Source organism: Heloderma suspectum, chromosome 4 (assembly GCF_057233095.1).
Source record: "Heloderma suspectum isolate Gila_16-S chromosome 4, 16-S_ref, whole genome shotgun sequence".
Taxonomy (NCBI): Eukaryota; Metazoa; Chordata; class Lepidosauria; order Squamata; family Helodermatidae; genus Heloderma; species Heloderma suspectum.
In genome coordinates, this window is record NC_139461.1 from 71,424,386 (window position 1) to 71,451,635 (window position 27,250).

Below are 27,250 nucleotides of genomic sequence, written 5' to 3' on the forward strand. Positions count from 1 at the left end.
TCTCAAAATGACGCTAGCCCAATGTTCCTTGGGGCATGTCATAATAGGAGGCAGTTTATAGTGAAGGTGTACTCTTACAGTATTTTCACATATGGAGTTTAAATTAAGTTGTGCTTATATCCATCTACTGTGAATCTAAATCGGCTAGAATGTCCATTCAATTGGTCTTAAGCACTTATTACATGGGAAGGAAAGCATCTGCAAAGTAAGATTAAAAGATTCTTAACAAACACATACTGAAACCAGAGATACCATATATAAGTCAATGAATCAAAGATAACACAATTCACTCACTAAAGCCAAGCCCATGGTTATAGTAAACCCTAGAAACTGCTAACCTTAGCATGCTGGTGCTCAATTTGAATGACACCACATGGAAGATAATTACTGTTCACAGGTCTTAATTATATCCAAAAGAAATTGTATCACATCTGTCAATGAACTCTGGTTATGTGGCATCACACACTATTTGTCTCCCAAACATACATTGCTTGTCTTTTGCTTCCTGCATCTTGTGTATGTGTACATCAAAACTAAGAGGCTTCACAAGTTTAGAAATATGGCTTTGACTTGCATGGTTCTATATGAAAGAGAACTTACTCACTGAGGACATAATGCCAGAAGCAGCTCTCAAAATGGGAATGAACTTTGTGGTGTTTTATAGGGAGCTTCTTTTTGTTTAAATGTTGTTTATACCTTTGTGTTCAAAATATGCTAAGGTAAAGGAAATCACACTGGTCTTATTTATGCCTTCCCCATGCTTTTATTAGGTTTCTGCTTCACTCCTTTTGTTCAGAGTACAGTATATATTTAGCCCACTGTTCTCCTATGTTGAGATTTTCATAGATTAATAATAATTGTTCTAGAATAAAAATGACGGTTATAGCTAATGTAGTGGGTCATCTTATTCATTGTCTCCAAGATCATTAAGGGAAAGGCCCAGCATTCAGGTTTTCGGTACCTGCAATATTTCAACTAAAGCCTGTAATAGACTCACACTTGTTTTCTTCCCCAAAGACAGAAATCAATCTAAACTAGTATTACAGTCAAAAATCTCCTTAAAATTCCTTCTCTTCAGATTATGAAGTTGGAAGCTAAAGGAGCATGGTTCTAAAGCAGCATAGGTCCACTAATATCTACAACTATATTTTTATGACAAAAACCTTATTAGAACCTAATTAACAGTACAATCCTATTCATGTCTAACCAGAAATAAGTTCCATTGACCAGGATTGCATGATCAAAATACGCCACAGTGGCTTATTTAAATTGTGGTACATGTCAGACACGTATGTGGCACAACGTATGTGGCACAAACCAGGTGGCCCTAGCCCTGCACTAAATAAATGTTGAGCAACAGCAGAAGTGAAATCTCTGACATTCTAATACTGAAATTTTGTGGAAAGTCAGAATTGCTACCAAGAAAGCCGTGTATTGCTGCCAAGAAAGCCATGTACTCATCACTGATAAACTTGTCACAAACAAGTGCCCAGTTCACCGTCAGCTTCAGTTTTCCACCTGTGAAATGGAGATAAAAATGACCATCCACAAAGCCTGATGAAGACATATCCATTAGGTTAAACTTTGTGCTTCTGGGTTAGCACATGGCCAGAGTCCAGAGAGGGGTCCTGGAAAGGGCAATTACCCTTTCTTTTGCCCCTGGACCCACTCCCAAACCCAAAAGCGGAAAGCCCAATGATTTAGACTGCACACCCTGTCTGTCTCTGTAATGATTTCAAGCAAGGAATTTAAGCAGGCTAAGGACCCTCCCCAGTCCCACACTTATTGCGGGGGGCTGATACAACATGATACCAGGTCAAGACTTTCCTCTGCTCCTCAAAGCATTGAAGGCATATGATGGGCTTTTTATGCATCAGTTGTTTGCTGTTGGTCCTTCTGATGTTTTTATTGATTTATTATGTTTTGGTATTTTTAATGGAAATTGTTTTTAGCTATTTTGTATTTTGTATGTTTTAATAATTTTGTTGTAAGTCGCCTTGGGTCTTTTTAAAGAGAAAGGCGACTAAGAAATTCAGTCAAAGAAAGAAAAAGAAAGAATTTCCATAATCGTTGCCCTGGCATGGGTTGTCATGTCGTCCGAACCTGGGTGGCATGGCTTGTTGGAGTGGAAACATCCCTCAAATAACTTTACACTGGCCCATGGGTTATTGGACAGTTGTTTTCTCCTCCAACAATCCGTGCTGCCTGGGTTCAGATGACAAAACAAACTGTGCCTGGGAGTAATTATGGAAATTGCACCCGGCACACACTACAATTTAAATAAACCATTGTGGCTTATTTTGATCATGTGAACCACCCCACTGAGTTCAGTGGGGCTTACTCCCAGGTGTGTACAGGACTGTACCCACTGAACACAATGGGCCTTATTTCTAAGTAGATGTGCACAGGATTGTGCTGTGAGTCAGGAAATAGTAAATTCAGATAAACAGAAACCTTGGGCAATAAGAAAGATTAATTGTAACTCCTGTATAAATGATACAACATTCTTCAGTGCATAGATTACATGCTATCCAAAAACAAAAGGTGCAATCCAGCAATAAGTAAAAAGTGCTAAATCTTTATTTCAGCTGAAGTGTTGAACATATGCTTAACTCACTTACTGAAGACAGAGAATTGCTTTACTTTGGCTAGCTTGCATCCAGAAATTAAAGGAAAATGGAATATGCAAGCAACTAAGAGCTAATCCAAACAGCCACTATGATCTGATGTTCCTGTGAACTGCTGTGGGGTCATGGCATGAAGCTTCGCAGAAGGTGGGCTGAGCACTTTATGCATAGTGGAAATTCTGTGCTGTATGCAGAACATTCTCCAGTACTGAAGAACCCAGAATAAACCTTGCTTGTGCAGACCTTCTTGCATACATTGGAGCCCTGCAGAGCTTTGGATAGTGACCATTATTGTTTACCACCTTAGTTGCTGTGTCAAGACTTAACTGCTGCAATTACCTCTAGATTAGTACTCATCTATCTGTAAGCATGGTTAGAGGTAGCTCATTAGATGTAAGCAAGCATATCTCAGGGGAAAGTAGTAGTCTATAGTGTGATAACATGTAACAGACTGCAACTATCAGAATTAATTTCCCTGAACTTGGCAAATCATTTCATTTCAGCAAGTAAAAAAAAAGCAGCAAAACATCATCATCCCCCTAATTAAAACCACTTACTGATGAAGTAGTCTCTGCTGCCAGTCTTGCTGCATACCTGGCGATCAGTCTGTGCTCTTCATCGAGACGATTTGGACTGTCAAGCAAACTGTTGTGGTGGGAGGGCAAGGAAAAATGGAAGAGCCATTAATATAAAGGTTAAGAGGAGAATATTCCTTAACCTATATAGAGAAAAGGTGACTAAAGGTGGGGGACGGAGGATGACATGAAGTTAATAAAATTATTAAGAAGTGGAGAAAGTGGACAGGGAGACATTGTTCTCCCTTGTAACTCTAGAATTCAGGGTTGCCCAACTAAACCAATTGGCAGTAGATTCAGGACAGACAACATAAAGTAATTCTTCATACAAGGCATATTTAAGTTGTGGAACTCATTGCTGAAATATATGGCAATGATCACTGACATAGGCAGGTTCAAAAGGGATTAGATAATTTCATGGAAGTTAACCCTACTGGTGGCTATAAAGCATGCCAGCTAAATGGAACCTCCATGTTCAGAGGCATTAGTTGCTGGTGGCCAAACAATGGGAGAGATCTGCTGCATTCGGGCCCTGTTTGGGGGCTTTCCAAAAGCATCCGGCAGGCTACTGCTGGAAATAGGATGCCAGAGCCAAATCTGATCCTGCAAGGATTCTCTTAGGATCTTAATATGACTACTTTACCATGGTCCCTATTCAAAAGATCCCTCTGAGTGTGCCACTTGATAGACAGAGGGCTCCAAGATCAGAGTGAGGAGTCAGGCAGAGCAGGAAGAGGACAAAGGCAAAAATGCCTCCTATGCCTCCATTTCTTTACATTTTCAGCAAGACAAGCCTCTCAGGAGATGGAGGAGCTTTATGATCCTGTGGATTCTGGCCTCTCCTCCCCGCCTCCCTGCCTCCCACCCTACCAGCCTGTAGCCAGCCTAAAAGTTCTAGGGGGCTGCCAAAAAAGTAGGGGGAGTTCATCTAGTTTGCAGGCCTTTTAAAGACATAACTGTAAACTGGTTTGTTTTAATTATTTGTCTGTTTAAAACTATTAGTGGGCAGAGAAAATTTAGGGGGGAACAGGCTCCCCAGCCCACCCCTGGTTATGGGACTGCACCCCACCCCCTTTTCCTTCTCCCCAAGTTCTCCTGAGGACATTGTTGCAACCTCGGAAGAGAAACCATAATGTTGCTTTCCACAATGTCTGTGGGGGGGTGGGGGGATTCACCATATCCAGCATCTACAACCTTGGGAAGGGGATCCACCATATTCTATGGTCCCTGGGTAGTTCTCCCAGTGACAATACGATTGCTCTGCTTGTCACTGTGGAATTTATGAAGTATGCTGTCTTATTTCAGGAAGTATCTTTCTCTCCTGGAAACCCCCAAAGTTTTAAAATACAAAATGTCATATTTTTTTCCCGACAGTCTTCCAGAATGGAGCATAAGGCACATTTGTTTATTCTTTTAAGGTGCAATCCAATGCATGTGTAGATAGAAAAAGGCCCTACAACTCCCAGAATGCCCCAGCCAGCCGTGTTGGCTGGGGCATGCTGGGGGTTGTAGTACATTTTTCTGTCTAAACATGTATTGCATTGCGCCCTTAGGCTATTTCCATTCTAGTATATCACTATAAGGAGGAGTGCAAATGAAAAAAGATAGTCTTTCCTTATAATAATGAATAGTAATTTTTAGTGTTTTATGCTTTAAATTATCTCATGCTGCCTTCCAGATAAAAGGCACCTATAATAAACTTTTAATAATATGCAAATTAATACATTAAATAAATGGATGAAAAGAAAGATGATTAATCACCTAAATTTCTTGAACTAGTTGACAGTCTTGCTATTATTACTGTTTTATTTACTGAAGTATATTGGACATGATAGCCCACCAGGGGTTATTTAACCCTTGGTGAGGCTGCAGCATGTGCTGCAGCCATTTTGCATATCCAACCCCCACTTGAGGGTTGTCATGTCATGGGAATCCTGTGAATGTGGGTTATGTGAGGGTTAAACAACTTCACATAACCCTAGAACAAACCATGGTTAATGTGACGTTTATGTTTAACCCTTGCATAAACCACACTCGCTGGGTTCCCATGACTTGACAACTCCCGAGTGGGGGTTGATATGCAAAATGCTGCCAGCAAGCCCCGTGGCTCATTGTCGGTTAACCAGGTCTGTATCAGAATGGGCCTCCACCAATTAATTCACTAAATGCACGGTCCTATGCATGTTTACTCAGACGTAACTCCCATTGAGTTTAGTGAGGCTTATTCCAACGTAAGTGTGTATAGGATTGCAGCTTAGGGTTACAATTTGTGCACACTTGCTTGTAAATAAGCCCCATTGAACACAGTGCGACTTATGTCTAAGTAAACATATATAGGTTTGTGCTGCATAGCATTTGTTGATTAAACTACCAATTAAAGGCACGATCCTATACCTGTTTAGACAGCAAAAAGTCTTACAATTCCCAGCATAGGATTGCTCCCTAAACGAATTAAAGTATGCAGACTGAAATCAGTTATTAACACTGCAATTCAATGCATTTTTACTTAGAAGTAAGTCCCACTAAATTCAATGGAACTTACTCCCAGTGTACAGGATTGCAAGCCTATAAATTCTTTAACATAAACAACTCCTATTTAAAATGGATAGAGGCTGTAAGGCCTGAGTATGTGTTGCTATGAGATTTTCCTTAATGCTCCTTAAGAAATGTTCTTGATTGCCTCAATGGGGAAGGGATGGAAATAGGCCATAAGCATACTGTAAAACGTAATAACCAGTCAAAGAAGTCAAAGATTCATAGGAGAAAATGCATATGCCAGAGACATTTGGAGAGGGACATTGTGTATAATGTTAGAAGCCTCTGAGCCAACTTGGGAGAGTTTATTTATTTATTTATTTTTTATACCGCCCAATAGCTGAAGCTCTCTGGGCAGTTCACAGTTGAGAGTTGGAGTGTTTGGTTTTAAAGGAGAATGGAAACCTGGGGGAATGGAGAGAATCAGTGGGATATGGTCATTCTGGATACAAAATCGATAGGAAAGGCAAGGAAGGGCAGTACTAGGGATGGTGTTGCTCTGTACCTCAAGGAGGGCATTCTGTCAAACAAATGTGAACCCTCAAAGGGGGCAGACTCCTCCACAGAATCACTGTGGATGACAATACCAGGCCCCGATAGTAATTTAGTACTAGGGACATGCTATCATCCCCATGACCAACTTGCTCAGGGTGATACTGAGATGGAAAAGGAAATCAGGGAGGCATCCAAAGGAGAAAGTGTTCTAGTAATGGGTGACTTCAGATACCCTCACATACACTGGATAAATGTGTGTTTCAGTGACATGCAAGAGGGTAAATTTTTAGATACCCTAAATGACTATGCCTCGGAACAGCTGGGTATGGAACTGACCAGAAGGGAGGTGACCCCGGACATAATCCTAAGTAGTGCCCAGGAACTAGTACGAAAGAGAGTGTTCTTGAACTGATACAGGACTGGATACAGTGGCCACAGTGCTCTCAAATTTAATTTATATGTAATGGAAAATTACCAAGGGAATCCAACAGTCATATTTGAGTTCAAAAGAAGAAATGTCTCTAAAATGAGGGACTTGGTAAAAACAAAGGTGAAAGGGAAAGCCAAGAGGGTAAAATGTCTTCAGAACATTTGGGGATTATGCTAAACCAGAATAACAAAAGCTCAGCTAGAATGTAAACTGTAAGTCAGGAAAGGTAGCACAAAGTGCATTTGGTCACCATCGTGGCTACTGGACAATGACAAGGAAGCTATCATAAGAAGGCTCCCTTCAGAAAACCGAAGTCTTGCCCAAAGAGAACAAAAAGGAACACAAACTTGTACAAAAGAAATGCAAACAGACAATAAGGGATGCAAAAAGGAGCATTTGGTAATAACATTAATAGCAACTATATAAAAAACTTTGAATATATCAGAAGCAGGGAACTGGCTAGGGAGGTGGTTGGACGGTTGAATAACAACTGAGTTAAAAGAGTACTAAGGAAGGCTAAGGAGATTGCAGAGAAACTGAATAAATTGTGTCTGTCTTCACTGAAGATATAGGGCAAATATACCCATGCCTGAACTGATATGTTAAGGAAGGGATTCTTGAAGAAATGGTAAATGATATTTTCAAAAGAAATTTTTTTCCCACCAGTTTTGCCAGTTTTTTGTAGTAGATTTATTTTAAAAGTATAAAGTTGCTCAGTTGCAAGGAAAATGGGCAAATTTTATTTTATTCTTTATTCAATCATTCTCAGACTACTAGCCTCCATGGCAACACAGGATTTGCACTAGCACAGAAGGAAAAGTCCTGCTGAAAAAGAATTGACATGGATTCTGCAAAGGTACATCCTCTCAGTAACATTTTAAGGTTTTTTTTGAGAGTAGATGCTGCAGTTTCAAAAGGCTTTTGACAAAGTCCCATACCAAAGATTCCTGAGCAAACTCAGCAGTCATGAATAAGAGGAGAGGGTCCTCTTATGGATAGGCAACTAGTTAAAAACCAGAAAGCAGAGCAGGAATAAATGGTCAGTTCTCAAAATGGAGGGGTGTAAACAGTGCAGTCTTCCAAGGTTTTGTATGAGAACCATTTTTTAAAAAAAATTTTTTGCGAGTGATGCAAAAAATCCTATCTTCACGTATACCCTGATGGAGTTTGAGCAGGTGGTGACTGATCTAGAAAGGGATCCTTGGGTTTTAATTTGCTGAAAATGTCAACCCAGCATCCAGTTGAGTAGCCTAACTCTAGTCACAATCATACTGTTTTTAATTATGTACCAGCATACGTAATTATGTACCAGCATACGTAAGAAGAAGGCCCATATACTGCAGGGCTCCCATTGGGGGTGCAATTTGTTTCTGCATACTTTTGCATATAGATACACTGTAACTCTTAATGTAAGGGAAGGGGAGAAGGATTCCCCACAATGGAACACTGTCTCCAAATGCAACATTTTCCTCCCACCACAGTAGGAGTATATGGTAGCCCCTCATTTATATGGGAGAAAGTGCAGAGTGCTCAAGCACTGAGGTGAGGGGTAAACCTGCATCCTGCTTTTTGTCACCCCGGGATCTAATACAGCAGGCAGGATGCTCCACTTCAAATGTTCCTTACGTTCCCAGTGGCTCCCACTGAATTGTAGGATAAAGTAAAGGTAGGATATTCTGTATAGGAAAAATTGGTTTAGATTTTGTTTCTGGTACTGAATATCCAGCTATCATATAGGGGACATGGTTGAAAAGGAGAAAAATTGCTTCCCACTGTTAAAATACAAATGGATAAGAAACAATCCTAGTCCCAGCTGCTCCTATTGGTGGCAGCTTCTTGCTGCAGGACAAATATGCCATCACAGAGTCAGGGGCATCCCACATGACCCTTGCAGCTAAAAAGCCACTAGACAGGATGGAAAGTCAGAACCTTATGCATTGTCCTCTGTAGGCAAGACAAGCGGTGACAAATCCACCACTTGTTTGCTATCATGTCAGCTGAACATGTCAACTTACTCTTGAACACATTCATTGTGGTTGGAAGTTATACGGAATTCTTCTGATATACTTGCCCAATAATATACAAATAGAAGGCAGGGCAACAACACTAGTTCTTTCTCAGCTGATACATTTTCTAGGACTACTGGAGGGTGTTAATTCACCCAAAGTCAGCTCATATGGCTCAAGGAAATTAGTCACTTCACAATTGACTAGGAAAGGAAACATACACCCACACTCCAGTAAACACAAGCCACTCTGATTTGAAGGAAAATTGTTTCTCTTCCCCAAATGCCCAAAATATACACAAGCAGTGAAGAGCGCATTTCATTTCTGAAATTTGCATGAGAAAAATGTTTATGTAATATATTGGAACCCCCACGTCTCACTCTTGATGATTCAAATATGTTGATGGTTTGAATTCATTTGTGTTCCTCATGTACTCTCATTGCAGTGTTGCCTTCTGGGAAAAGCACATCTATTTATCTGAAATTATCTAAAACAGTGTTTATCCTACCGTTGCCAACTTTTCAAGTGGTCACTGTAGCTGTGTCTTTTCATAGCGGTCTGATGCACCAAGATTAGCAAGTGAAGTTTTCTCCGTACTATGAAAAGCTTCAACTGCTGATTTCTGCACACCATCAAACTCTTATTAAACACAGAAATGGAAGCCATCCCCATCCCCACCCTCCCGTCAGCTGGCAACCCTATATTATCCACATGTTTTTAATGCTCCTGAGACCATTCAGATGAGAACATACAGAAGTCTGGTTCACACGTAATGACAACCCAGAAACTTGGTTCACATGACCAAGGTGTGGTTTACAAGCTCCGGTGGCTTGTTAACCCCACCACACATGCCAATCGAGTTTCCCCAATTACCCTCACTGGCACGGCTTGCCTTGTCATCCGAACCTGGGCAGTATGGCTTGTTTGAGGAGGCAGCAACCCTCAAGTAACCCAGGGGTTGTTGTAGCGTTATTGGAGGGTTGTTTCCACCTCGAACAAGCCATGTCACCTGGGTTTGGATGACACAAGCTGCACCAGGGCTGTGATTATGGAAATTACACCTGGCATGCGCCGTAATTTAAATAAGCCACAGTGGCTTATTTTGAGCATGCGAACCAAGTCAATGAAACTTACTTCTGGGTAGACATGAATAGGATTGTACTGTTAATTAGGTTCTAAATAGGTTGTTGTAATAAAAGATAGTTGTAGATATTAGTTTGGACGACACAGCAAACCATGTCAATGAGAGTAATGGGGAAATCCGGGCAGTATGCACAGCCAGGAAAATAAGCCACCATGCTTATTTCCTTTGCTGCAGTTGTTTGAACAATCCCAGACGATGAGCTGAATCATGGGTGGTTGTTACGTGTGAACCCTACACTATGGTTTAACTACGAAGTGTTAACCATGAACAACCTAGGAAGCAAAGCCATGGTTTACTGTTGGATTGTGAACTCTGGGTTGTTCATGGTTAACACCCCATAGTTAAACCATAGTGCAGGGTTTGCATATAATGACAACCCACAATTCAACAACAACCCATACTCTGGGTTGTTGTTACATGCAGACCAGGTCTATAAAGAGTTCAGAACATCTTGGCAATGTTTTGTTAACTTCTGTGAAGATATACTGTTTTGCATTATTTGGTCATTGTTTTCTTTCAGTAACATTTCTTTATGACTATCAAGGCATGCTTTCTTTCTTTCTTTTTAATAGGGACCACAAATACTATGGGATGGTATCAATCTTTTTCTGTTATGTATAATACTACACTGAATAGTAATAGTACATACTTTGAATGAAACTGTAGCTTTAATTCAGCCTTAAAAAAAAATAGATCTAAGGAAGGATTTTCCAAAATGTCTTTAGGCTATATGCTCTTTTACTTAGCTGTTCTTATAGTTAAGAAAAGTTACCCAAATTTGTCATCTAAATTTGTCCTCTTGCATTCAAATCCATTGATTCTAGTTCTAACATCACTGGATATAGTGAAGAATGGTTCTGCTTTTTCCCATGGACTGTAAATGGTATATAGCAGACCATTAGTGTCTGGAACTTTGCGGCTGGCTGAGCACTCTCTGGTCAGAAAGCAGTCATCTATTAAATACATAACCACTGACAATAGTAGTCACCTAAGGATAATATCAGCAGTGATGTAACTCTATAAAAACTACATAATGTTCAGGGACAACAGATTCTTTTATATTGGCTAAGCTTTAAGTATTCAAAACCATGCCTTTCTCTCACTAGCCTAAGTCATATGTAATACATGGTTGACTGTTAGTCGTTAGCTAATTTTGTCCATCAAAGTCAAGAAGGTAGCCTGTGTGAATGACTGATGCTCTTTATAACAAAGGTGTTAAGACTGTAATCTTTAAATGTCAGTAATCAAATGTTTTGTACTGAACATTGGTTTAATTCTTTGAATTATCAAGGATTGTATTGTTCATTTACCCATCTAACCTTCAGAAGCATTAAACTAAAGGCTTGTCATGGCATACGGTTTCTTTTCTCTGCTGAACATGTGAACTCAAGCTTAACTATATCAGTGCAAGCTTGTCAGTATAAATGGAAAGGAACTCACCAGAATTTGACTGATAACAGGAACAACTGGCAGATAAAGGGCTACAGCTTGCAGGATCATAAACAGATTATTCAGAGAAGGATGCTCCCATGATGGATAAAAAGGCCTGTTATATGAGAACTCTCTGTTCAGAAAGCACCCATTGATTAAATATCTACTAACTAAAAATGGCATCTAACATGTTACACAACAAGGACCTTGCTAGGAATTTTTGTGATACATGGAAGTTGTTGCTCCTTCTAATGATATTGTTTGGGAAAATGTGCCCCATGGAATCCAATACTGACTTTCAGTCCAGTCTTGATCTTGTATGTTACATCCATAAGGAATGTGATGACCAGCCTTCATTATGCTGCAGGGCACTGCAGGGTGAACCACTGCATGTGTTCAACTAACCTTTCATCAACTGCTTTTGAGCACCATCTTAGGCACTGTTGTGCAAAGCCATGCAAGGTAGGCAAATAAAAGTCTCTCACAGCCCTTTTTAACCATTGCCTTTCCTCACTTTCAAAATGATTCCAGCAAATGTGTAAATCTGTGCATTCCATCCTTTACATTTCCTTCATGGGTAAAGCCAGTGTGGTCTAGCTGACAGCGTGCTAGACCTAAGAGATCTGGGCTCAAGTCTCTGCTCAGTCATGAACCTACTAGATAACTTGCAAAAGTAATTACCTTTCTTCCACAAAGTTATTCTAATGATAAACAACATAAGGGCTGGAAAGCAATCTGCACGTTAAAAGCACAATAGAAATGATTATTAGCAACAACCATCTCCAGGACAATCCAAAAATTGCATTAATTCCACTTACATACTGTATTTGTATTCAATGCTGCTTGTTCAACAAGGGTTTCAGTTGTCTGCTCAGAAGTCACTTCCATGTAAGGAAGAGAGTAGATATCATGTACATCATCAACATATAGTTTATGTGCATTGAGGAGTAGTGGCTGTTTGTGCCTTCTCAATATGCACAGCTGCAGTGAAATAATGTGCCTATGATAACCGGATGTTTCACAAAAGAGTTAACTTCTGTTTAGAATATTCATAACATGAAGCAACTCTATGCTGGCTCATGGGGTTTGTGGCCCAATTTGAAGGTTACTAGGATAAGTGGTCAGATTGTGTATAATAATATCTGTAAGTACACTAATGGCTGCCTTTTAAAGACTAACACAAATCAGTGTGCATAGTCATAATTCTAACCAAGGCAGCTGTTTGTAATATTTAACACTGCTGCTGAAATCAAATGGAATAAGGACCAGGCCCATCAATTTAGTTTCTGGTCCATTCTTTAGAAACTGCATTCTGCTATAACCTGGATTCACCAGGCTAATGTCCCTCCTCTAAAGACCCCCACCAAGGTGCCCAGCCTGCACTAACCGTGAGGGGTTGTTCTGGAGCATGTTGACATACAACCCAATGAGAACATGTTCATCAGCCAGCCTGTCTGCAACATCGAGGCTATACTGTAACCTGAAACAGGGTTGGGGGAAAAGGGTGTAGTCCGGACAGACAAAGAGAAATAAACAGAGAAAGCAGGAGCAAGTAAGAGTGTGAAATGGGAATTTATCAAATGAGCAGTCAAATGTTCTTCAAAAAAACAAGTGCTGAAATTGTTATCAATTCCAACTAATCAAGGTAGAACTTAAGAGTTATTAAGAAAGATGGCATGTAAGAGGCAAGAATATCAGCTTGCTGGAGTACACACAGCACCTACAAAGATCTAAAGAAGCAGAGATGCTCAAGGACCATGCAGGAGCTGGCCTTGGATTAGTGCTATAATGAAGCATAAAAGATAATAGCTTTCAGACGTTGCTAATTTTGGCTGAAATCCTGAGCACACTTATGTAGAAGTAAATTCAATTGATGTCAGTTGGATGTCTTAGAGCTGATTTATGCATACAAACCAATCACATTACATAGTTCCTAGGAATGAATAATTTCAAACAGCATGTAGAAGACTGCAAGTCAGAATGCTTACTCCCGTAAAATATTGTTTGAACATGGAAATCTAGTGCACCAGGGAGAAGGTTAGGTGTGAATATTCTCACTGATGTACTAGATTTTCATGCTGGGGAGATTTTGATGTGATTCCTCCAAGTGCAGACTGAAATAGTACAGTCTTAGAAACTGTACACCACATAAATTATATACATGTATAGATTAGTTCTTAGGGCGGAAGTGTACAATTTAATTATGACTACACAAATCTGCATAAAATGTAGAATTACCTGTATTTTAAGATGTCATATAAAGACAAGTTTTGAAATATTACTGTATTTTATATGTCTTTATTTGTGTTTAATCCAGCTGGCAAATTATGGGGAAATTAAAAATCTCCACTTAATACATTTTGTAGAATGTACAGTATATTGCAAGGAGAAGGCATTTGCTTTAGTTGTGTTAGTGCAAGCTGTTGATGCACCTTTGTAAACTTACCCTTTGCCTTTCAAAAAAGCTGGAGCAGCCCTAGCCAGCAATTTGTTCTGCTCTACTTCATTATTCTTGTAAGGAGAGCTAGTTAATGAGACAGGACAACTAAGAAGACAGTAAACAGTGATGGCTATAATCCACTGAAACTTACTAACTGTGAAACATATGTAAGTAATTTACAATGCAACGTCTATTCCTGTCTATTTAGAAGTAAGTCTCATTAGCTCAATGAGACTTACTTCCAAGTAAGACTGTATAGGACCGCAGCCTTAAATAACAGATAATTCTAAAATCCAAATCACTATAAAAGTTAAAATGAACTCTGTGGTTTTTTTCCAACACCGAATGTCGATTTTCTACAAGTTTATAAAAGTTCTGTAGTTGCACTTCTCTTAAGTTTTTTTTTTAAAAAAATTAGTAAGCTGTTACACAGCTTCAACCAAAATCGTTACTGAAAACCTATTTAATTTCATATAGATTTTCTAAGCTGCAAGCCGGATACTGTATGTGTATGAGACTTAATGCTGCCAACTCTTTAGAAACATTTCCTAGAATAGTATTTCTAGGGCAGTGGGAAGGGAATCAGTTAAGAAAGGGTTCTTCTCTTTGCCACTATAGGAATATTTTTTTTCCATTAAGGATATACTCCAAGAAAATGTCTATAAGTAACTGAACAAACATTTAGTCACCTCTAATTTAAAAATATTCTTGTATAGTTCTGTTTTGATTATTCTTTTAGTTTTACTTTTATGTTTAAATATATAAAGAACCACAATAACTTGCAGTTCTTGATTCAGTTTTGAGAAAAATAAATGTAATTCAAAGATTTTTTGACTCTCACTCTGAAACATGCCAAAACAACTTTCTTTCTTGCTCCAGTTGTCCTTTCCAGTAATCTTTTTATGACAGCTACTGGGGTGGGGCGGGGAATATTATAGCTAAAAGGAATGTGGCTGTGTGCTATGCAAAAGAATGGATATCTCATTTACAGCATACCATATGAGGTGATTAAGTTGTTGTGGGTATAATGAAAACAAACCTTTAAGTATGCGTAAGCTAATAGCCTAGTCTACAAACCAGTTAGTCCTAAATACTAGGATTGGTCTACTTAGTCACAGTGATGGAGCTGAGGCTGATATTATAGCACACTAATTTGGAAGCAAATTCCCATGAAATCAGTGATATCTACTTCACTAAATGGGAATGATCCAAAATTTCATGGGGCTCCAATGTGCAAATGGTGCTCCATGGGTGCAGGGGATTCCCTGTTCTCTTTAATAATGGGAATATTGTAAGTATGTAAAGGGGAATTGTTATGTGCACACAGTGGCAATGTCTAAGTCTCAGAAGAAGATAGAGCACCATTTCATATGCACATTGGTGTTCCCATATGTGCATCTGGTCCACAGATCATGGTGAACATGTCAAGGAATGGAAGTAAATCATCTTATATATTCATTAAGCTGCCAGGAATACAAGCTCCAAAATAAATATTACTGTTTTAGGTCCACTTCTTTCTTATGTGTAATCAATTAACTACACTTCCAATTGAGCCAACTCCTGTAATGGAATTAAGATGAACAAGTAGCAGAGATGGGTAGAACCCCACAGTGCTACTCCAGAAAAGTTTCAGCAGACCAGGAATTTTTATCTGGCTATCTGCAGAGTTTCCTTTTAGAGTATGAACAGATATGACAGCCTCCAGTTCCACCAATGAATTTACTAGCATCTCACGGGTTCCATAGGCTTTTGCAGTACAGTTGGCCTCACCACACATGCACAGATCTCTGATGCTAATGTGGGCTTTTTATGTCATTGAACAATGCAGTAAAGGAGTCCCTGAACAAGGAACAACCCTCCAAAACTACAGCAGATTCTCTCTACAAAATTCCAGTGTGGTTGTGCTGTAGCCAGAATCAGATTCACTACCAAATTCTGCATATAGTAGAATTCAGCAGTATTACTGTGTAAGGATATGATTGAGTACACTACTCTCCAGATTCTAAATTTTATGGGGGGGGGGGGGTTTGGTTAGATTCCGAATGTCAAAAGGATCTATGTGTGCATACGTATTTTACCATCAATACCTTTGGATAACATAATGCTATATCATATAGGTATTTGTTGGGATTAATTTCCTATCAGGTAATAGAAGAAAAATGCAAACAGAGACATTATGCAATTCATATAGAGAATCAAACTAATGTAGCATTTATGAAGGGGAAAAAGCAGCACAGCTCTTATGAAGGGCGGGGGGAATCATCACCTGCTGTCGACTTCTCAAATAGCCAGTTATCTTGCCTTGTTCGAAATATTTATGCTAGTATTGTATCAGTAAAATCACATATATACCATGAGAAAAGGGATTTCACAAACTCAGATACTAACAGAAGGCAGTCACTAACAATTAAAGAGAAATATGGTTTCAACCTAGCCTTAATTAATCAAGGTGTAATGCCATACAATTGTCAACAGGAACAGAATAAGAAATCTACTGTCCCAAAGGTCCCCTGTCCAAGGTCCTGAAGTAACCATCAAGTCTCTCTCTCTCTCTCTCTCTCTCTCTCATAATCAGGAATAATCGAGCATTATGTTGACTAATGTGTTCACAGATATACATCATACAAATATTACTTTTCTTATTCATTTAATCCATGATCCAAAGGGCTGATTAAATTCACAAAAGATATTTATGTTCTAATTAAAATGGGATTAGACTAATTCATAGAGGATAGCTTTATCAATGGCTATTACAACAATGTCTAAACACCATCTACTTGTTTATAGGTGCTATGCCACTCAATAACAGTTGCAGGGGGGTGATATTGCTTTCATGTGCCATGTATGTGCTTTCCAAAAGCATTGGATGGCCACAGAGGGAAACAGGAAGTCTTGAGTAGATGGATCTTTGGTCACAAGATTCTTTTAATGTTCTTTTATGTTAGGAGTATTGAATATCTTTCAGCCCAAGGGCCAAATTCCATTTTAGAACAGCTCTCAGGGGCCACATTCCAGTGGTGGGTGGGGCCAAAAATACCAGCATATTTTAGCTTAAAGCTTTTATTGCCAATAACTGCACCTTAGGAGAGGCATTGCTGTGTTTTGGAATGTGGAAAAACTGCACAAAAGCCTAGAAACCACCAAAAAATCGGTTAAGGAAAAGGGGATGAGGCCAGAGGAATGGTGCAAGGCCATCTGGGGAATCCCAGAAAGCACTATTGGGAGCTCAATATGGTCGGATTGGGACCCCAGGCCTGAGGTTCTGCATCCTTGTTTTATGTGCTGGACCAGTGGAATCTTTACCCCCCACACACAGTTATTTGGATCCTGTCCATAATATGATAACAGAACTCTTTTAAACTGTTGTGCATTTTATACCCTAACATTTTAATATGTGCCTGGGAGGACTATTGGGCAACTCAGGGGGTCGGGGAGGTGCCACCATAACTGTGGTCACGGGCAGGGGGAGGTATGGCGTTGGGGGATTAACAGGCCAGCTGAGGAGAAGAGGGGCTAGATACCTTACAGCTGTCCCCTCTTCTGGTTCTTCCCCCAACCTGATGGTTCCTGGCAGTCTTACCAGTCTGCCCTCGGGTCTGGTGCTGCTGCTGCTGAATGCCAGGTCGGCCCAAAATAAAATCTCCCTCATCCATGATCTGATTGTGGATGAGGGGGCTGACCTGGCATGTATTACTGAGACCTGGGTGGGGGAACTGGGGGGGTCACTCTCTCCCAGCTGTGCCCTCCTGGGTACTCGGTGCAGCATCAACACCGACTTGAGGGTCGGGGAGGGGGGGTTGCCGTGGTCTATAGGAATTCAATCTCCCTCTCCAGGCTTCCTGCTCATTCGAGTGCAGATCTTGAGTGTTTGTACCTTGTGTTGGGTACCCGGGACAGATTAGGGATTCTGTTGGTGTACCGCCCACCCCGCTGCCCATCAGACTCCCTGCCTGAGCTGACGGAGGTGGTCTCGGACTTGGTGTTGAGGACCCCCAGGATGATGGTCCTGGGGGATCTCAACTTCCATGCCGAGGCCGCTGTATCCGGGGCGGCTCAGGACTTCATGGCCGCCATGACAACCATGGGGCTGTCCCAACATGTCATCGGCCCAACGCATATAAAAGGACACACACTTGATCTGGTTTTCTCGACTGGGCAGGAGGATGGTGATCTGAAAGTGGAGGAATTAACATCTGTCCCTTTGTCGTGGTCAGATCACTTCTTGCTGAGGTTTAGACTTCTGGCAGCCTTTCCCCTCTGCAAGGGTGGGGGACCTATTAAAATGGTCCGCCCCCGGAGATTAATGGATTCCGATGGATTCCAGGGGGCTCTGGGGGATTTTCCTGCTGGTACGGCTGGTGCTCCTGTCGAAGCCCAGGTCGCTCTGTGGAACGCAGAGATGACTCGGGCGGTTGACATGATTGCGCCCAAGCGCCCTCTCCCTCTGAGCAGAGCCCGGACAGCTCCTTGGTATACACCTGAGCTGAGGGCAATGAAGCAAGAGGGGAAATGGCTAGAATGCAGGTGGAGGAAAACTCGTGCTGAGTCTGACCGAACACAGGTAAGAGCCCACTATCGAGCCTACTCTGTGGCGGTGAGGGTGGCAAAGAGACAGTTCTTTTCCACCAGCATTGCATCTTCTCAGTGTCGTCCAGTGCAGCTTTTCCGAGTGGTTCACGGCCTGTTACATTCTGGGCCAGGGAGAGAGACGGTGGAACCCTCGGTAGCACGCTGTGACAAGTTTGCACGGCACTTTGAGGATAAAGTCGCTCAGATTCGTCATGAATTGGACACCACCATTAATGCAGTTCCATTGGTAGAGGCGTTCAGAGCACCGTCTGGTCCAGTTTTATTGGATGAGTTTCAGTTACTGAGGCCTGAGGATGCGGACAAGGTGCTTGGCCAAGTCCGATCGACCACTTGTGTGCTTGACCCTTGCCCTTCATGGCTTATTAAATCAAACAAGGAGGGGTTGTCTGGCTGGGTCCAGGAGGTTGTAAATTCCTCCTTGAGAGAGGGAGTGGTGCCTGCCGCTTTAAAAGAGGCGGTAATTAGACCACTCCTGAAAAAGCCTAACCTGGACCCAGAGGATGTTAACAATTATAGGCCAGTGGCCAACATCCCCTTCCTGGGCAAGGTGCTTGGCAATTGAGCCATGGGGTTCCACAGGACTCTATTTTATCCCCCATGCTGTTTAACATCTACATGAAACCGCTGGGCGAGGTTATCCGGAGGTGTGGGCTGAGGTGCCATCAATATGCAGATGACACCCAGCTCTACCTCTCTTTCTCATCAAAACCAGGTGAGGCAGTGGCTGTTCTGAATCAGTGCCTGGGCACGGTAATGGACTGGATGAGGACCAATAAACTGAAACTCAATCCAGACAAGACGGAGTGGGTAGTTCGTCTGCCCGGCTAGGTGATATTCAAACTGTTCTGGAGGAGGTTGCACTCCCCCTAAAGGATCAGGTTCATAGTTTGGGGGTGCTCTTGGATCCAGAACTGTCACTTGAGGCACAGGTGAACTCTGTGGCACGGAGCACTTTTTATCAGCTTCGGCTGGTATACCAACTACGCCCTTATCTGAACAGAGATAGCCTAGCTACAGTTATCCATGCTCTGATAACTTCTCGTCTGGATTACTGCAATGCATTATATGTGGGGCTGCCTTTGAAAACGGTCCGGAAACTTCAGCTGGTCCAAAATAGGGCAGCAAGATTGTTAACAGGGACTGGCCTGCGAGCTCATATTACGCCAGTACTTTTCCAGCTGCGCTGGCTGCCAGTCCATTTCCGGGCCTGATTCAAAGTGCTGGTGTTAACATTCAAAGCCCTTAACGGCTTGGGGACAGGTTACCTGAAGGATCGCCTCCTCCCATATGTGTCTGCCCGGACGTTAAGATCATTGTCAGCGGCCCTTCTCCGTGAGCCCCTGCCAAAGGAAGTGAGGCGGGTGGCTACTAGGAGGAGGGCTTTTTCTGCTGTGGCACCCCGGCTCTGGAATGAGCTCCCTAGTGAGGTTCGCCTGGCGCCTACATTGTATTCCTTTCGGCGCCAGGTGAAGACCTTTTTATTTTCCCAGGCATTTTAGCTTTCTAAATTTTTATCTTTGCTGTTTTAAATCTGTATTTTAAACTCCTGCACTGCTGCTAGATTTTATTGTGGTTGTATTGTTATATTGTGGTTTTAATGTTCTATATATTTTAAATTGTTTTATTGTGTGTTTGGTTTTAATTTTTGTGAACCGCCCAGAGAGCTTCGGCAATTGGGCGGTATAGAAATTAAATAAATAAATAAATAAATAAAACAGAAGTGAAGGCATGATATTCCTTCATTCGGAAGATACAGTTTTTTTTTTTCAAATATCCATGATAAGAAAACAATGTATTATACCTTTATCAATACACTTAATTGACACAAGTATGCAAAAAAGAAATGATGAAAAAAAAAGTAAAGAAAGAAAGCAAAGCTGCTCCCAAGGGTCAGAGGGATCCTTCCAAAGTGGAAAAGGTTGGAAGTGAAAATTGGCAATCCTTACTGCGTGCATGGTGCTTTTTGTGTATCCATATGGGCTTGCTGGGATCCTGGTTTACACACACACACACAGCATAACCTTTTAGTTTTTGTTGCCCAAATATAAAAATATAATGACTTTTCCAGATCAATGAGTAAACTGTTGCCCAACTAAAGCAAGGTGTGTGACATCTATCTTTTGCTGAAATGGATCTAACATGAATAAAAACTATCTGGATGATTTAGGGCACCCTGCCCAACTGTGTTTGTTTCCAAGCATTTTGTTTGTTAACATCTTAGTTGCTTCTACCCAGAGAAAGGAATCCAAGTTTTGTAAAATCCCTGTTCCTGAATGATAACCCAAAGTTTTAATATAGGGCATCTGAGCATAGCACCTAGTATTCAAAATCTGGGTGTTTTTATATGAAATGCAAAAATTATTTAAATTTCACACATTTCTGCAGTGATATCAAAAATATCATGAACATTCATATTACTTCTAATTCACCCCTTTTACATCAAATGTCACTCCCCAGCAGAGTCTTTCTGGTTCAAATGTCTGAGCCTTTAGATCAAATGTCATACTCTAACAGAGCCCAGGTGTTTCATTTTCAGTATTGGCACTTCTGTTTCTGTTCAAGATTGTATTTATTCACATATAACCAAAACAGCCCAAACATTTAACTTTCACATTTATATTTAGTGTCCCTGATCCATTTTAAAATCAATTTACAGTGCAATATACATCATTGTCCTTCACAAATGTAGATGAGTGATAAAAAGGTTTTGGATATCACTTGTGACAGTGCTCTCTTGACTGATTTACAACACAGTCCTATAGATGTCTACACAAATGTTCAATGGCACTTACTCCTAGGTAGGTCAGTATAGGATTGTAGCCTTGATATAATGAAATGTGAAAAATCTGATTCAAGATAGGTATGATTCACACATGCAGTATCTCATGATTACACCAAAAAGGGATGTGATTACAACACTATTGCAATTGCATATAACTATATGCAACTATATGATTGGGTCAGCCTAATAAGTCCATCCAGTCCAATATCTTTTATCCAACAATGGCTGGCCAGATGCTCCTGGGAAGCCCACAAGTAGGATATGAAGAACTTGCAGTTCATGTTTTAACGTCACCTTTCAAATAGGGGCAAGTGCAAGCATCAGTATATTTGTGTGGAGAGCATTTAAGCATCACTGCTGCATGTATGAAGCAGTCCTACACAGTTGGAATTCCATAGAGAAAAGAACAACAGAAAGTAAAGCAACAGAGAAAAGCAGGGTCGTCGTTATTAGATTTCATCAAACTGGATGGAAAATTATTGTCAGAAAAGGGTATTGATCCCACCCAAATATAATGAAGCATGCTTGCTTAATGTTATCCACAGTGGACAAACAACAGGATATGCAGCGTGCAATGAACTCAAGTGATATTTAAAGTGCTTCATTTACACAGATATTTCACACTTAAGTGCAAGATATCCATAACTACTATAATAAAAGGACTAGTACTGTAGTACAAGTGATGCCACTACATTATTCTGCTATCCCCTTCCTAAGTCAGGGTCACAAAAAAGAAGGAACACACAGGACTGTTTTAATAATCTGAATGATGTCTGCTCAGATAGATATCAGATTCTATCAGTCATGTTGAAATAAGACTTCTGCACAATAACATTCTACTTAAATGTTTATTTTGATGTCTCTTTACAAATAGCACCTTTAAGGGAAAATAGCAGCTGGTGTGTACATGGGTACATATGTATGATTTTCAGCAGGCCAATGGTGTGAGGGGAAAGGGTTAAATCCTTCTCCCTTCATGGTTCTAATCTGGATTGAAGCCCCTGTAGCTGCTTTTGTAAAGAAAAGGACATGGGGAATTCCAAGCACAAGATTCAAACACACTATTAAAGTGTGTTTGAATCTAATCTAATTTAACCTATCTAATTTAACCCTCAGTAGCCCTTTAAGTGTCAGTTGGCTATTAACTGTCAGTTGCTGGTTTATGTGTGCTATGTAAACCTCATCCGTATGTGGAAACCTGGGGCAGAAGCCAACAGGACAGTTGCACTCCCGCCGATTCTCTTGCGCCCCACAAATTCCCATCTGCAAGGGGTGTCGACCCCTTGCAGAACAGACATATAGCACTTCCAGGGGCAACCGGAAATGAGCAAAAATGCTCATTTCTGGAACAGGGCAGGCAGCAGAGCTCACATAAGGGACCTCTGCTGACCTGTCCGAATCCAGAAATGACTGTTTCCACTCATTTTGGGGCTTCCTCTGGGAAGCATTTAATCTCTGTCGCACAAGCGTGTGTCCTGCTTGTGCAATGGAATCAGTGCGACCAACCATTTGTGGAACAGAATCTGTGGGGCACAAGAGAATTGGCAGGGGTGTAAACATCCCATTGGATTATGTCCCTGCATCCCTCTGTGGATTGCTCTGCCTCTATCAGGCCCAACTATTTATGTTTTTCAGTGCAAGGCTCCCTTTTGAGCAGTATTTCCTGTTCTGTGTTTTGAGGGAAATGCACTAAAATTAAAATTCATGGGTCAGTAGGCCTAAGTGTAAAACACCTGCAGATGCAGGTAGTGCATTTAAATACCTGTCTTGTGCAAAATGCCAAATGAAAGAGGCAAGTTCCAAGCCCAGTATGAAATTCATCTGAAATCTCCTTAAAACAAAAAGTCCCCTACTTTTAGGGGGGGAAAACCAATTAAAAACAAACCCCAAACCTCACCCCTCCATCATTAGTAATTCTGTGGAATGGCTAATTATATTAATGTACTGATGTTAGTGTACAAGCTACAGAACTACATCAATTAGTGATTTAGTGCTCTTATACTGACCGTGAATTGTCGTGAAGCTGATTTACATACAGCTTTATAACAGAATGCTCATCAGCCACAGGACTGGCTACATTTATACTCTCAAGTAACCTAAATAATTCAAACAATGAAGCCTCATTAACAGTTTGTGCAAATGTAAACATAAACAGGGATATGTTTGGTGTGAATTCAGTTCACACCCACTGCAGAGAGAATACTGCCTATACTCACAAAATGTAAAAATGTGATTCAGGTTAATAAAGTCTGGATGTAAAAATGATTAGACCAGTTTACAAGTTACTTCACTGAGATGTCACTGGGAGAGGGAAACAAACATAACATTAAAAAAGTAGACAAGTGACCTCTGTAAGTCATCACAGTTGACACTAGACATTGCACAGCAAAACTTTACTGTCAATATAAAAAAAAAAGTGTGGATCTAGGCGGAGCCTCAACATCCAGATAATTATGAGAACTTCTTCCCTGGATTTAGGAAGTTGTGATGTCATCCATGCCCAGTTCATAGTAACTGAACATGGAATACAACTAACATTTGCATTCCAAACATCAGCTATGCCAAACATTTCTCCTTTACAGTATTTAAAACAATGAAGAAAGGAAAACATTTTCCCCTGCTTATTCTCAGCATATGTTTAAAAGATGCATTTAGATAAGCAAGTAAGACCCACTGAACATTAACTATGGCTGTGTGTGTGTGCGCGCATTTTTTTTTAAACGTTGCTTAAAGTAGTAAGCTTTCTTGTGTGAAACAAGTGTCACACACACAACCAAGGATATAGTGCTGTGCAAATAGTGCGGTTCTGGGCATGGTAACTGTTTCACAGAAATGGCTCACAATATTCTTTGCAATCAGATTTAAAGTGCATGCTACTCACAACATCGTCCCTAAGCATTTATCCTGGAGGCAAAAATCAAGGAATAAGCCCTGATGAGGGATAAGGGCGGCTGAACTTTTTATGTTTTCATGGACAGTAGCTTACATGGCTTTCAAACAGAATTAGGCAAATTAGTGGAGGACAGGTCTATCAGTGACTACTTGCTATATTAGCGAAATTGAACCTGCATAGAGGTTCTGTACCTCTGGATACTAGATGCTGGGGGTAAACAGGAGGACTGTTGCTTTCATGCTGTACTTGTAAGCTCCCCAGAAGCATTCAGCTGGTAACTGCTGGACTAGCTACACCTTTGGGCTTTTTATGTTTGTATGAATGCTTGGCAATGGTCTGTTGAAATGGCAAACTAATAAAGTGGCATCAAAATAATGTGAGGTGACACTGTCTCAATTCTGTACTCCATCTCTAGTTGACTATAGCTGTGCCCTCACCTGCTTCTTGGTGTTTACATATTTACTGTCCGCTCCTAGCGATACTTTCCAATGTATCCTTATGATGCTATGGGCTGCATCCTGACATGCTGCATAGTGTGGACATGCTTCCCAAGCAATTCAGACTATTAGCCCCGATGGCCACAGCTGATTTAGGTTGGTTCTGAATAGGGATGGATCACTCTATTTCTGGTCCATGTCTCTTTCTTATGTATTCCCTCATAAGTCCGTCCCATTTCTGCATTACTCTATGCCTTCTTTTGTTAAAAACTGCACAAAAATCACATTTAAATGTGTATTTAAATATGTATTTTTAAATGTATTTTCTCTCAAGATACGCATTTTAAACATATTTCGATTTTTTTTTTTAAACTGAGAACTTCAACTGCAACGCTTGGAAAACGTGAGAAATCAAATGGATAGGTACATTCCAATCTGCACATTAGTCTGGGAACTGTGAACAGATCAATTTGTACTGGAATTTGCCAAGTTCAAATTAATCAAGCATCCCTAGTTCTGGGTCACTAGAAGATTTTTTTTTAAATGCACCTAAACAAGCAACTCTATAGCCCAGATGTAACGTTCTTGGTCCAAACAACCATGCTTTGTTTGAGTGGAAACAAGCAATGAGCTTAAGCACTGTTCCTTCCTCCTCCTCCTCCTGTCACTCGACTTCAGAATAGACTTCAAGATTTGTTAACTCAGTTTCCTGTGTTGTCCGAACTGGTTTAAGTGCTCCCTACAAACCAGGATTGCAAACAGGATCAAACCATGGTTTGCAGTGCTGGTTTACAAGGAGAATTTAAACTAGTTTCCAGGCTTTGATGTCACAGGAAACTGTGGTTTAACAAAGCAGGAGGTCTACACTTAAGGCAGGCATGTGAAAGTAGGATGAAGGGAAGAGGAGGGTTTGCTCAAGCTCATTACTTGTTCCTTCTCCAACAACCATAGTTCATTGGAGTGAAAACGTTACACCTGAAATGGGCCTATATTTTTACTCAGATGCATCGCAGAACCCAAAGGGCATGGTTTGAAGGCACACGATGCAGCAAACCTGTTGAAGCAAAGCAGGTCTGGATCTGGTCAGTACCTGGTTGGAAGAGCACTTAGGAACCCTATGTATGCTGCCTTGAGTTCCATGGTGGAAGAAAAGTCGGATATAAATGAAATGAATAAATAAATAAATAAATAAATGTTATTTTTCCCTTTAAACAATGAAAAAGATCAAGCCAAAAAAAGATCTAGGGCATTTCCACGCTGTTTTCTAGTATTGTTTTCACTGTGAAGTTTGAGATTAAAATACAAAATAAAAACAGGTATTGAAGTACTCTGTCTGAAAAGAAATCAGGAGAAATACTCACCTTCTGTTTGTGAAAGGACTTCCTGAGGGAACAGAGTGGGAGAACAATGTATCATTCATGCTGGTGACTGGTCTAGGAGGCCTTGAAAGAAGACACAGTGACTAAGAATATGTGGTTTGTATGTAATATAGCATTAAATACAGAATTTCAACACATGCAAACATTACCAGTCTACTGCAGAATCTTGTTTTTGTACTCCACTACTACAGTTAAAAATGCTAAATCTCAATTTTTTACATCAAACAACAGGACTGAGTGATAGGAAGACATCCTTTTTATGTACTGACATATGCTGTGTGCAATTTGCTTGACCCATTTTCTTGCTTCAGTAAAATAATTTGACTGTGCTATGTCTTCACAAACCGCACAGCAATGCTTAATAAAATAGAATGAGTACAGAATTATTTTAATCACCTTTATAGTGTTTGTACACATCACTGTGTTGGACTTACATGCTCTAATTGTTTTAAAGGAACATTGTCTTCTTTTTGAAAACCGAAGATCTATCTCAAATGGTTCAACTTACCAGGGCCAATTCAGATGGCCATGTGGTGGCCCCTTTGAACCCAAGGCCCCTTTGAACTATGGAAGCTGCTGTGTAGGGAGCCCTTCATATTAACAGGTCACCACACAGGACCTTAAATTTTCACTGTGTCACAGCAAATGATCCCTTACGATTGCAGTCCTATATACTTACCTGGAAGTAAGTCCCACTGACCTCCATGAGACTTATGTCCAAGTACATGTGCATAGGATTGCACTGATAGTAAGTCTGCCATGTTGAAAATCAGGGAATCTACTTGGTGAAGGACTCACACGAATAGTTCCACATTGAGAGTATTCACACAATTTGAATTTCAAGCAGCCATTACATGGGTGCTAGTTAATATGAATCATCAGCCTACCAAGGACTACAAATGGAAAGAACCCACATAAACCACTTTACTGTATTGAATAAGCACACTGGTAATATATGTTTCTCTTAAGCAGTCAGTTTTTCTTTTAGCTGTAAGGTGTTTTATTCAAGTAGCAGCAAAGGGAAAATAGTAATATACAAGCATCACACAGGGCTAAGACACATGCAACAGGAGCTTTGTGAAAAATTTATCCTTAATTTGTATTCTTTAAAAGAGTGCTGCTCAGTAATAAGTATTCACAAATCTGAGTTGTGCTACATTTCTTATGCTAGTGAGGAACCTTGGATCCTTTTATATAGCAAATAAACATCTAAAGAGACCACATGCACAGCAGAAAACCCTTTTATGCAGGGTTGCTAATTCCCAAGCATTAATTTACTCAGCCAACACAGACACAGTTTAGAAATTATCCATAGGACAATATGAAGGTACTGGGAATGTTGCTAGAAACCTAGTCCACAAATGTTAAAGATTTTGCCACTGACTTTAATAATGTCAGGATGGCATTTTTGAAGTTCAGTTCACAAAGACTGACTGAAGTGGTTATTTTCCATACCAATGGGGCAACATTAAGGTGGAAAGCAACC

The 27,250-nt window shown here is 40.5% G+C and overlaps 1 protein-coding gene across 12 annotated transcripts in view; it reads right to left on the reverse strand.

The window, feature by feature from the left end:
- The window catches only part of DTNA (dystrobrevin alpha), a 223,494-nt gene that overhangs the window by 39,983 nt on the left and 156,261 nt on the right, over positions 1-27,250 (reverse strand). For 5 of the 12 annotated variants that reach the window (XM_084849615.1, XM_084849612.1, XM_084849616.1 and 2 more), the window contains exons 10-11: positions 25,747-25,827; positions 3,185-3,272 (exon numbers count right to left, since the gene is read on the reverse strand). In XM_084849615.1, the coding sequence (XP_084705741.1) occupies positions 3,185-3,272; positions 25,747-25,827 (169 nt within the window). Of the gene's footprint in view, positions 1-3,184; positions 3,273-12,630; positions 12,724-13,689; positions 13,768-23,061; positions 23,152-25,746; positions 25,828-27,250 lie in introns of all 12 variants that reach the window. The other 7 variants (XM_084849611.1, XM_084849609.1, XM_084849608.1 and 4 more) reach the window with 3 other exon arrangements.